This window comes from Pezoporus wallicus, unplaced genomic scaffold (assembly GCF_028554395.1).
Source record: "Pezoporus wallicus isolate ANWC-B61680 ecotype Strahan unplaced genomic scaffold, APGP_CSIRO_Pwel_v1 contig_5104, whole genome shotgun sequence".
NCBI classification, from domain to species: Eukaryota; Metazoa; Chordata; class Aves; order Psittaciformes; family Psittacidae; genus Pezoporus; species Pezoporus wallicus.
Genome location: NW_026637335.1, coordinates 1,534,628 through 1,546,268, shown reverse-complemented (window position 1 = coordinate 1,546,268; position 11,641 = coordinate 1,534,628). Strand labels below are relative to the sequence as shown.

The window sequence follows — 11,641 nt, the reverse complement described above, 5'->3', positions numbered from 1 at the left end:
TGGGCTCCTGCCAGGGGGGATGAGGTTGAGGATGGAGTGCCCTGCCAAGCCATGCTCCTGGCTGTCTGCTGCTCTTGGCATCAGGAGCCATGAGCCATGCAAAGGGACTGCTCCTCGCCACCAGCCCATTGGTGCAGATATGGCAAAAGCCCCGGCCAAGGCTTCCTACTGGGCTCCCAGCCTCGAGAGGAACCGGTGGTAGGGCCCACTGAGAAGTCAGGCAGCCTGCTTGATTTTGGTATGGAGGCTCTGGGCCACACGGCAGTGGTTGCACCTCTCACCAGTGCCTGCCATGGGGACATGCAGTGATGGCAGGTCTGTGCAGAGATGGCAGCAGCAGACCCCCATTCCTGTCGGAGACGCACATCCTGCCAGAGACCTGCTCCCACCAGCACTGCTCTGTTACTTAACAGAGCGGCAGTAATTCCCCACAGCACGGAGGTGCCTGGCTTCGGATTAATGCTGTCAGTGCCGCCTAATCTGGATCAGGGAAGGAAGCCCTGGAGCTCTGAGGGGCTTTGAGGAATCAGCGGCATTGGTTGTGTTTATGTAAGGTGGCTGCGGTCTGCAGTGCCAGGTGCTGAGCAGGGACGTTGCCAGATGCACCAGCGCTCAGGGAGCCCTGCCAGCACCGGGGACACTTGGATATTGGAAGGCAATGTGGGTTCACCAGTGCCAGCTTACTGGGTGGCTCCGGCTCCCCCCCAGGCTCCCTTCAGGCATTGGAACATGATGCCCATGGCAGTGCTGGAGTCACCGTCCCTGGAAGTGTTCACAAACCGTGTAGACGAGGCCCTCAGTGACATGGGTTGGTGGTGGCCTTGGCAGTGTGGGGTTAAAGGTTGGACTTGGTGATCTTAAAGGTCTTTTCCAACCTGGTCGATTCCATGATTCAGAGGACAGACCCTGCAGGCGAAGTGGGAAAGATGTGGGAAGCTCCGTGGCTGTTCCCTGGGGAGGCAGGACACTTCAGGGCACTGGATGCCAGGGATAAACCAGATGTTTGAGCTGTGCATCACACAGCACCTGGACCTGGAGGGACAAGTGGGATGAGACATATGAGAGGAGCCTTTGGCTATTTATTAAACAGGAAAAAGGAAGAAGCCCTCTCTCATTTCCCTATAATTTTTAACAAGGTGCTGCATCCCCCAGCTTCCTTCCCCGGTGCTTGGTTCAGAGCACAGTGCAAGGGAAGGGATGTGGCCTGTCTGTCTCACCACTGGTCTGGGGAGGGGAAATCTCTTCCCCCCACATTGGCAAGGAAGGTCGCCCTGGCTGAATCCACCAAGTCAGGATTAAACCGAGCTGAAGCCTCCCATGATGAAATCTGCTCTCCAACCTCACCCTGCTCCACAGACCCCGTGGCCAGAGCGCCTGTGAACAGCACCGGTCTCAGGGGCCTTATTAAGAGCCTAATGAAGAGCAGCAGAGAGCTCAGGATGAGGTGCCTGGGGCATGGCGCTGGGGGTGGGCACTTCCCTGTCCCCCCGGGGTCCAGGTGGGGCTGCCTCCTCCTCTTCCACTCGCCAGGGGGGAGGTCACAGTTCACGTGTCCCCCTGACCTTGGCAGAAATAGCACCCGCTAAGCTGCAAACTAAGAAGCTCTCCTGTGTGCAATTAAAGAGATCACAAGTCCCGGCCTTTGTGCAACGTGTGTGACAGCTAAAGCCCTGGGCAGTGGGGCTGGCATGCCCTGGTGGCTCCTGGTGGCTACCAGTGGCCCATAGGAATAAGGACACAGGTGGGCTGCGTTTGAGAGGAGCTGGTACCCAGGTGATGAAGGTTGTTAGGCTGATGCAGAGCGCAGGGAGGAGATTATGGCTGTGTCTTCGTCCTGAGGCACAGCCATGAGCAGGGGCATCCTGACCTCAGCGCTCAGCTCTGGGGTCTGAGCCAGGACCAAGTGTGTGCTCAAAGTAAAGGGTCTGGCTGAGCAGGCAAGGGCTTGAGGGATGCTGGAGGTGAGGAAGATGAGAGGGGCCTTGCTGGAGCAGTTTGCAGGCTGCCCTGGGCTGCCCCTGTAGTCTGTGCTCTGTCCCTAGGGCCAGCCCAGGGGCAGCGTCAATGAGCATCCTGCAGCCACCTCTCTGGGAGTGGGATCCCCTGCACTGGCTGCAGCCAAGGAAGAACAATAGTGAGGAATGCTGCTCTCCTGGCTGGCATAAGGCAAATCCACTCCGTGCTTTCAAGAGTTTTCTATTTGCAGCAGCAAACCTTGAATTAATGATGTGCTAATAGGGTCAGGTGAGGACAGCCTGTGGTGTTATGAAATGATGTGGGGCTTGCCCAGCGGGGCTGGGGGATGGTGACAGGTCTGTGTCCCACCACTGAGGGATGGCTGGCCCTTCCTGCTGCCTGCAGGGTCAAACAGCCTGGTGTGGCAGCTGCCACTGCAGCCCTGATCCTCATGTGTGTCTTTGATCTTGTACAGCAGCATCCCTGTAGCAAGGGTGTCCCGTGTGCCCTGGACCACAGTGGATCACCGTTAGGTGACTAGCCACATGGGCATATTGGCCATGCAAGAAGCTGCCTGCACCTCCTGTCCGTCAGTTGGCCATCCAGCAAAGTGCATGAGGGAGGGATAAAACCGGGCACATCCGTCTCTGCCATCTCCATCCATGCTTGTGCCCAGGGCTGGCCCTGCTCCCCTTGCCATGGGAGCAGCTGCAGACAGCCGCCGTGGAAATCTGCCCCTGCCCACCAGGAGCAGAGCTTCCACCTCAATTACCATCACCTTGCTCCTAAGCCTGCTTTGCCAATCTCCATAAGCAGCTTTCCCAGGACTCTGGCAGAAGCTGTATTTATAGCTCACTCTTACTTACGGAGCGTCTCTCCAACTAATAAACTAATAGGATTCCTCCTGAAAGTACCTCTCCCAAGGTACACACACACACACACACCCCCCTGCATCTCCAGCCAAAGATCAGATGCCAGGGGAGGGACCATCAGAGGGGTATAAGAAGCTTCAGCTCTGGGAGCAGCCTGTTGTGACTGCGTGGCAGCAGGACGTGGTGGGAGAGGAAGAGGAGAGCGTCTGTCTGCCTGTCTGTCTGTCCACCTGCCGGGTGAGTGCTGCCTGGGCCCTGCAGGTGCTTTGGGGCACTGATTCTGCTGTTTGGTCAAACACTTGGCAGCAGGGACGTTGGTGCTGGACTGGGGCTGGAAGGAGAGTGGTTTGGGGCTGAAGGGAGATAAACGTGGCCAAAAGGATTTCAGTGTTGGCAGAGCCAGAGGGCATGGGTGAAGGGGTTCAGTAGCAGCAAGAGAGAGTTTAGCAAAGTAGGAGGGGCCAAGTCCCCTCTCTGGATCTTGGGAGATGAGGAGTTCAGCTCTTCTCCACCTTTCATCACTTTATCTCCATTTCCTGGATTCTGGAGAAGGCTGAGCCTGTGGCACTGCTCTGCTGCTCCCACTCCCTTCACAACTTTTCTTGCTGCTGCCCAAGAAACCGTGCAGCTGAGCATGCCCAAGCTTCACATCCCGAAGAACTTGATGGCATCAAAGATCCTGTGTCTGGGACTAATCCCTTGTTTTTCCATGGGGAAGAGGATAATCTCCTCCCCCCTGTATCAACTTCTTCCTCCTCAGCATCCCTGTGGTTGCATAAAGAAGCAATGTGCCCACGTGCCCCTGGGGCTTAGAACCCTGCCGGGGCTTAGGCTCTGCTAACGTCAAGAGCTACCTAACTTTAAGAAGCTGAGCTCATCCCATCTAATATCCGGGTGATCAGCTGGTGATCCGTGTGACAGTTACGGTTTAATTCTGGACATCAGGCTCAAGCAACCAAAACACAGGCGGCACCACTGGGCAGGGCTGGGCAGCGTGAAGGCAGAGCTGCAAGAGCTGCCCTCCTGGAACCATCACTGGCACTGCCAACCAGGAATGGGGATGGAGGGGCTCTGCACCCTGAGACTCCCCCTGCCCACAGGGTGAACGTTAAGGTGCCCTTGACCTTTCTGCTTACGGTTTCCTCACTCACTGGTGAGTGACGGGACAAAACAAGCGTGCTCCTGCTGTTCAGCCATGCCACCAATTTCTTGCAGACAACAGAAATTCATAAAATTGAAACTCTGTAAGCTCTTTTGTTCATTTTCCTGCCTGTTCCAGACTTGATCTTGCTCCCTTCAGAGTCACTTGTGAGCTTCCTATTTTCTGAAGCCTGCCTGCCTGGAGCATTGCTCTCCCTTTTTCTCTTCCACCTCCTCTTCACCGCCTTTTCAGCAGGGGGAAGGGGTTTCCTCAGCTTGGCTGCCCCACTGGGTCACAGAACTACCATGTGCCTCATGTGCTGTCTCGAAGCTGAACCTGGAGCATCTGAGCTCTGCCGAGGCAAAAGGCTCAGCAGTGCTCTCCAAGTGTGTTAGCACATGATTCTGTCCTGCTGCAGTTGCCCCTTCCCCACCGCCTCACCCAGCACCTCTTCTCCATCTCCCCGCAGATCCCACCTGCACAGCCACTGACTTAAAATGGCAGATGGAGCAAAGTAAGTGGTTTGTTTGATTTGTTTTAATTGGGATGGAGCAGAGTGTGCTGCGGGACAGGAGCAGAGGGAGAAAAGGAACCCCCTGGCTCCCCTCATGGCCGATACACGAGCTCTCTGTAGAGAGATTGAGTGAGCCATTGTAGTGCCAACAAAACACATTCTCTTTTCTTCTGTGCGTTGGTGCTTTCTTGTTCTTAAGACACAGACAGCTAACGTACCCCCTCCTCAATGGTCATGCATGGAGCTCAGGAGCATGACATCTCCCTGGGTAGCCTGGTGAATGGGGTGGGTTTGGCTCTGAATTTGCAGGATACCAAAATTCCTAAGGGCAGGACATCCTGTGCGTGCTCTGGCACAGGTCTTGGAGATGCACCACGCTTGCAGGCTTGCAGGAAAGCCTGCTCCTCCTTGCTCCAGGGAGAAGAATGGCCATCCCCCTCCCTCCCTGTCCTGGGAGTGGGATGTGCCACCTCATCCAGCCTCATCCAGGCTTCCCAACATGTCTGTCTGTGTCTCCTCTGCAGGGTGTTCAAGAAGACCAGCCCCAACAGCAAGGTGAGTCCCTGCACACAGAGAGGGCACCATGTGCCCCATCCCTGGGTGTGAGTCAGCCTAAGTGTGGGCTGTGCTGGGTCTCCTTTGAGGTGGCTCTGCCCTTTGGACAGGACATAGGCTGGGTTTCCCTTCCCTTTGAAACCTGACTGATTCCTGCTGTGCCTGCTCTGATGCCATCATAGGGCTTGCTTTTCAAAACAGAGATGAATAAAACCCCAACTATATGAACCTTTAAATGCAAGGCCTGGTCCAACATGTTATCAGCAGGGTTAAGGAGCCCCATAATACAACTTAAAGATTGAACATTTTGGCTAATTCAATGGCAAACACTTATTTCCCTCTTTCTTTTAACCACATGCTGCCTCCAGCTATCCATCTACCTGGGGAAGAGAGACTTTGTGGACCACGTGGATTCAGTGGACTCTGTAGGTGAGTGGAGCCATGCCTCTCACAGAGAGAGAAGCACAGGCAATGCTTGGTCACCTTCCCAGCTGGTGGGCAGATGGCAGATGGCTGGAACTTAGGAAATGCTGTGTTTCTGCAAGGATCTGCCCAGGCAGCTGAGCTCACCGGCCCTTCTCTGTTTGCAGATGGTGTCTGCCTGATTGACCCAGAGTACCTAAAGGACAGAAAAGGTATTAATACAGAAACACCATGTTTTAAGGGGAAGAAATGGAAACCAGTGCAAAGCTCCTCAGCAACCTGGGACTGGAGTCAGGTTAAAGCTGCCATGTCTAAAGGGTTCATATACAGCTGCTTGTACATCAGGGTCCTAGAAGGTGACCTGGAGGGGAAGGCTGCCTCTTTCTTCTCATTTCTTCTGCATGGGGCACCGGCTCTGAAGCTACTTGTGCCTTGCAGAAAGATGTGTTAACTTCATTAAGTTAATCTGTAAATCAAGTGAATCTGTAAACTTAGCGCTTGAGGTCCAGGTCCTGAAAACAGTCCTGTGTCTGCTGAAGAGATATTAGTTTTTCTTTCTTTCCTCTTTATTTAACGCTTTCCCCATGCCTCCCCTTTATCCTACCTTCTTCCTAACCCTTCTCCTCTCTGTTTCCATCCCACTTCAGTGTACGTGACGCTGACCTGCGCATTTCGCTATGGCCGAGACGACCTTGACGTTATCGGACTGACGTTCAGGAAGGACCTCTATGTCCTCACCACCCAGATCTTCCCACCAGTGCCGGACCAGACACCCAAAACCCTCACTCCTTTGCAGGAGAAGCTGATGAAGAAGCTTGGGGAGAATGCCTACCCCTTCACCTTTGAGGTAGGGGATGCTCTACCCTTCCTGATCACACCCACCCCCCCCATGGTGTGCACCAGGGCTCATCGCTGGGCACATTCTTTATTCACTTTTTTCTCTCTTTCCCTGTTCTGCCCAGGTTGCCACCAACCTGCCCTGCTCGGTCACCCTCCAGCCAGGACCGGATGATGTGGGAAAGGTGAGCTGCTGTCCCTGACCCGTGTCCCTGGACCCATTCCCCCTGGCAGAAGGTTAAGTTGCGGGGTGCAAAAAATGAGAGCTGATTCTCTTCCATGGCAATATGGCCCATGGGTGAGGGTTGGGGAGGAAGGATGAATGGACTTGGGACCAGCATCTCCAGGGATGCAGTGGAGAAAGGAGGAGTAGCTCTGAGCTCCCCCTGCTTAGTGACCATACATGTCCCCACAGGCCTGTGGTGTGGACTTCGAGGTCAAAGGATTTTGCGCTGAAAATCTGGAGGAGAAAATTCACAAGAGGTATTTGCAGGGGATCCCTTTCCTGCCCCATGACCCTAAAACCAAACCATGGGATCATTCTGGGGTAACCATCTCAGGAGTTGAGCCAAGGACGTGCTGTCAGCCTGTGCCGTGCTTGGGCGAGGCACTTCACCTGAAGGAGCGGCAGTGATCCCCATGTCAACACCCAACATGTTCTAAGAGCAGGCTGCAGCTTGCATCCTTTGGCTGGATACACTGTGATGTCCCCAAAGATGGCCAAAGTGCCCCCCTAGAAGGCTGTATTGACATGCCCCTGCCAAGGAGACTGGGGGTGACTGCTTTTTGTCCTGCAGGAACTCGGTGCGCCTCATCATCCGCAAGATCCAGTTTGCACCCCTGAAGATGGGGCCAGCCCCAAAGTCGGAGACCACCCGGCAGTTCATGATGTCTGACAAGCCCCTGCACCTCGAAGCTTCCCTGGATAAGGAGGTCAGTACAGAGCCTATCCCCTGGCTCATGCCACCATGTGCATCCCCAAGGATGGTGACCAGGGTGCCTGATCACACAACCAAGCTTCTTCCTACTGCAGATCTATTACCATGGAGACCCCATCAATGTGACCGTCAACATCAACAACACTACCAACAAGATTGTGAAAAAAATTAAGATCTCAGGTGAGAGGGGCAGGAGGGGCACAGCACCCACCACATCCTGGCCTCCCTGTCAGAGATGGGGACCTCTGCCACATCACCAAAATTGCTCCCACTTGTCTTTCCTCAGTTGAGCAGATCACAGACGTGGTCCTCTATTCTCTGGATAAGTACACGAAGACTGTGTGCACTGAGGAGATAAAGTAAGTAAAAAGGGGCTGGGGATGGTGCAGTATCACAGCCAGAGGAAGGAAGAGAAAGGAGGAGGAGGAGGGGAGAGTGTGATGGTTTTACATCAGGCAGCAGTAATATCAGGGTTAGCAGTGCAGATGCAGAGGAAGCAGAGGAGAGGGAAGGCTGTGGACACTGTGCCCCCAGCATAAGCTGGGCTGGGCAGGTCCCTGGGGGACAGTGCACAGCTGTCCCCTGGCTACTTCCTCTCCTCACTTTGCATGTCTGAGGCCAGCCACAGCCTCTGCACCTCTGAGGGCGAGGAGGGCCAGGGCAGAGGTGGGGGACAGGAAAAAGTGGTTGTACATGGGAATGAAAGGAGGAAACAGGCCCAGGCAGCTGCGTGGGGAGGACAGGGTGGGATGTCTGGCTCTGCCTGCGTGCCTGGCACGATGTTTGAGTATCCCCAGTGAGTGCTGAGCACCCACCAGGCTGGTGCAGGCTCTGAGCTCTCCTTTCCAACCCCTTCCAGTGAGAACGTGGCAGCTAACTCCACCTTCTCCAAAACATACTCCGTCACCCCCTTGCTCTCGGCCAACCGTGAGAAGAGAGGCCTGGCTCTCGATGGCAAGCTCAAGCATGAGGACACCAACCTGGCCTCCACTACCATGTAAGAGCCAGGTGGGCTCCCTCTGCTCCCCACCACAGCTGGACCTGTGCCTTGCCTTGAGTCTGGCAGCTTCCCGCTTCTCAGGATGCTCTGGGCTCCCACCAAGGATCCCCCACACCTCCTGTGACTGAACCCAGCCCACCCAGCTGGAAAATGTAGGGATTTCGTGACATGACCACAGACCCACCTTTCCATCTTGTAGAAGAGGCGTAGCCTCCCAGTTCCAACCATTGTCCCTCTACACAGTTGCATCAGGTCTTGTTTCAGGAGTAAATCCTAGCTCACACATCTCAAGTGACCTCCAGAAACTGCTCTGTGGCTTCAGCCAAATGACCTGCCCTCACCTCTCTTTTCCTACTACATTATGTTGTCCTCTTGTGCTATACCCCAGTGCACCCACATGAAACAGGGAACAGAGAAAGCCCTGGGAGCTGCTGGGGAGGGGAGCAGACAGGGTACGCGGGCAGCACTGCCCACCTCACCACCCCACTCTGCCTTTTTCCTAGCCTGAGACCTGGCATGGACAAGGAGGTGCTGGGCATCCTGGTGTCCTACAAAGTGAAGGTCAACCTGGTGGTGTCCCGAGGAGGGTGAGACTCTGCGGGCGCGAGGTCAGGGAGTATCCTCTTGGGCTGTGCTGTGGAATCTTCTACCACTGGGCAGATGGCAAAGGGACTCACGCCATTGGCCCCTCCCCTCCTCCCTGGGCCATGGAGCAGCTGGGCACTGCGCTGTCCTCTGACTCCCACTCCTCCAGCCCCATCATCTCTGCCCTTCACCCCTATTATACATCATCTTCTACGTTATTATAAAGCAAAGTCTAATACTCCCCTCCTCTGCCTTGGCTGATTTCTGTTCCTTCTCTCCTGCTGCCACAGCATCCTGGGGGATCTCACTTCCAGGTAAGGGGAGAGCTGCCCGTGGGTCTGAGCACGATGTGACACCGGGCAGGTTTATTGAAACAAGCGTTTTCCCTTCCAGCGATGTTGGTGTTGAGATGCCTGTCATCCTGATGCACCCAAAGCCTGCGGATGGTAAGTAGTGCCTGGATGCTGCTGACACTCAGGGGAGGAAAAGGCAGTCCCCATTCAGAGGCGGATTTGTAAAAGCAGTGCATCTGTGCAATGGGACTGTGTGACTGTGGCTGTGTGACAGGCAGAGCTCCTCTGGCTGTGTGGCAGCCTCTGTCCAGGACCAGTGTGGGAGCAGCTGCCACCCATCCCAACAGCTCTTTCCAGAAACACACCTGAGCATTAAGAAGAGATGTCAGTTGAAATGTCCTTTCTGTACTAACTAACATCTGTCTCTCTTCCAATCCTTGCCTCCCTGTGCTGTGCTTATCAATGGAGTACAGATAAGCCAAGGTAAAGAAACACTTATACCTCAGGCCAGTGTTTCCTCTAACACATAAACCACAGAGACCCATCACAAATAGATGTGACGCCTCATTCCAGTTTGAGGTTACATCCTTGGATTAAATCATCCAGGCCCCAAAGCCCTGAGCCCCCATGCAACAGCAGACAGGATGACACCCCCCACAGCAGCAGGAGCATCGTCACAGTCTAAGAGGACTCAAATGCTGGGCTTGGCACATGCTCTGCAAATGTTCAGGCAGGGCTTATTTTGCAACTCTCCTTGCTCCAAACACGCAGCATCCTCTGCAGCAAGCCCTGGCCTTGCCTTGTCCTTCGGAAGCAGCTGGCAGTGCTGTGTCTCCCAGTCACAAGTGCCACCAGTGGACATTATGTCCCCTATGGCCTTGGTCCCCATCCTCCCCATGCTGAGGTCCCTGGGCTGCTGGAAGCGGGACTTGTTATGGCCTCATGCACTCCTCACTGCCAGAGTCCTCCTCCCACTACACGAGCTTATTCCAGCTGAAGCCACAGCTGGGATTGCTTCCCTCTGGGAAGCTACAGCATGCCAAACCCATTCCTGGCAGCCATGCCCGGCAGCCACAGCCACCAACCAGCCCCATAGCCGGCCCTGGCCTGCAAAGCCCCCAAAGGCTGCTTTAGTGTCTGGTTACACCCTGCAATGGGACATGAGCACTGGGATTTGGGGCCTGGAAACTCAGACTGCAACTGCAAGGCTTTCATACCAAAGCCGATCGGTTTCCCAGCTCAGCGAGGATATTTAAACTTCCAGAGGAGGAAGTCTCTTGGCCTGTCCCCACCATCACTCCCTGTAAACTTTTGTCAAGTGGTTTCACATTCTCAAGCTTTTGGAATCAGTTTTGCTGACTGTTTTTTTTTTCTGTTTTCTTTGCCCACTTCTCATTATGCGGCTCTCCCTTGATGTCATCTGCTGCTTGCCTTTCGCAAGAAGGTAACTAATCTCTTTGTCTCCACTTCAATTTCTTTTCCTTCTCTTTTTTCCCTTGACAATACATAATATTGTCCTTAAAAACTGGTGAAAGTCACAGGCAGGAGCCCAGCTCCTCCAGTCGCACATGCTCACAGTCAAGCCAGTGATCTGCCCTGGGTTTGTGTACTCAGGTCAGGCTGTGGGGTGCAGTGACCCTGCTCTCCCCCGAAGTGTGTGGGGTGACAGGGCAAGGTGAGCACTGCATTATCCCCTAGTAGGAGCAGAGTTAGGATGCGGGTGTTTGGGTGTCGGCAGGGTTTTCATAGAATTCCAGGTTGGAAGGGACCTCAAGGATCATTTGGTCCAACTTTCTAAGCAAAACATGACCTAGTCTAGATATCCCAACACTGTCCAGGCAAATCTTACCAGTGTCCAGTGCTGGGGAATCTACCACTTCCAGGGGTGATTATTCCAATGGCTGGTTGCTCTCGCTGGGAATATTTTTCCCCTTGTGTCCATCTCAATCTCCCCAGGATTAACTTGTGCCCATTACTCCTTGTCTTTTCCACGTGACACCTTGTAAAAAGGGAGCCTCAGTCTTCTAAGATTTTGCCCTCTTCACTGTGGTGTGTCCAGGCAGCCAGCCAGTGGGCTCCCCATGGCCACCCTTCCATGCTCACCACACTCTGCTCTCCCTTCCAGTGAGGAGGACATCGTCATCGAGGAATTCGCTCGCCACAAACTCAAGGGGGAGAAAGACGATGAAGATGAGAAGGAGGAGGCTGACAAAGAGGAAAGCTAAGCTGCTGCCTGCTCGCACATACAGCCACCTGTCTCACCCGCCCTGGTTTGGGGCATAGATGCCCATAGCATTTTCCCCGCTGTACCACACGCGGTGCACACCCCGCCATGTGTTCCCCTAGCTGCACCTCCTTCCCCGACACCAAGCCCTGGCTGGGGCGGTAGGAGCCGCTGCATCTCCTCCCGGAACCCTGGAAAAGCCCGACTGCGTGCAGGACGATGCCCGCACCTCCTTCACCCATAGGCGCCAGCGAAGGGACGAGGAGGGTGGGCCGGAGCCCACCGTCATCAGCGTGTTTGTCG

The 11,641-nt window shown here is 54.7% G+C and overlaps 1 protein-coding gene across 1 annotated transcript; it reads left to right on the top strand.

The window, feature by feature from the left end:
• The first annotated feature begins 139 nt into the window (after positions 1 to 139).
• ARR3 (arrestin 3) lies at positions 140 to 11,339 on the top strand. Its single transcript, XM_057404847.1, has 17 exons — positions 140 to 198; positions 5,008 to 5,038; positions 5,407 to 5,467; positions 5,629 to 5,673; positions 6,109 to 6,308; positions 6,424 to 6,483; positions 6,714 to 6,781; positions 7,096 to 7,231; positions 7,332 to 7,416; positions 7,523 to 7,595; positions 8,096 to 8,233; positions 8,740 to 8,823; positions 9,112 to 9,135; positions 9,215 to 9,267; positions 9,588 to 9,597; positions 10,556 to 10,558; positions 11,240 to 11,339. The coding sequence occupies exons 1-17, from the start codon at positions 140 to 142 to the stop codon at positions 11,337 to 11,339; spliced, it is 1,230 nt and encodes a 409-aa protein (XP_057260830.1).
• The last annotated feature ends 302 nt before the right edge of the window (positions 11,340 to 11,641 follow it).

What these genes read in the sequence shown, in the direction of transcription:
- ARR3 (XM_057404847.1), top strand. Translation starts at nt 140, where the DNA reads ATGGCAAAAGCCCCGGCCAAGGCTTCCTACTGGGCTCCCAGCCTCGAG. An exon ending in GAAAAAAATTAAGATCTCAG is followed by an intron (nt 7,417 to 7,522) that starts GTGAGAGGGGCA and finishes GTCTTTCCTCAG; the next exon opens with TTGAGCAGATCACAGACGTG. An exon ending in CTGGTGGTGTCCCGAGGAGG is followed by an intron (nt 8,824 to 9,111) that starts GTGAGACTCTGC and finishes CTGCTGCCACAG; the next exon opens with CATCCTGGGGGATCTCACTT.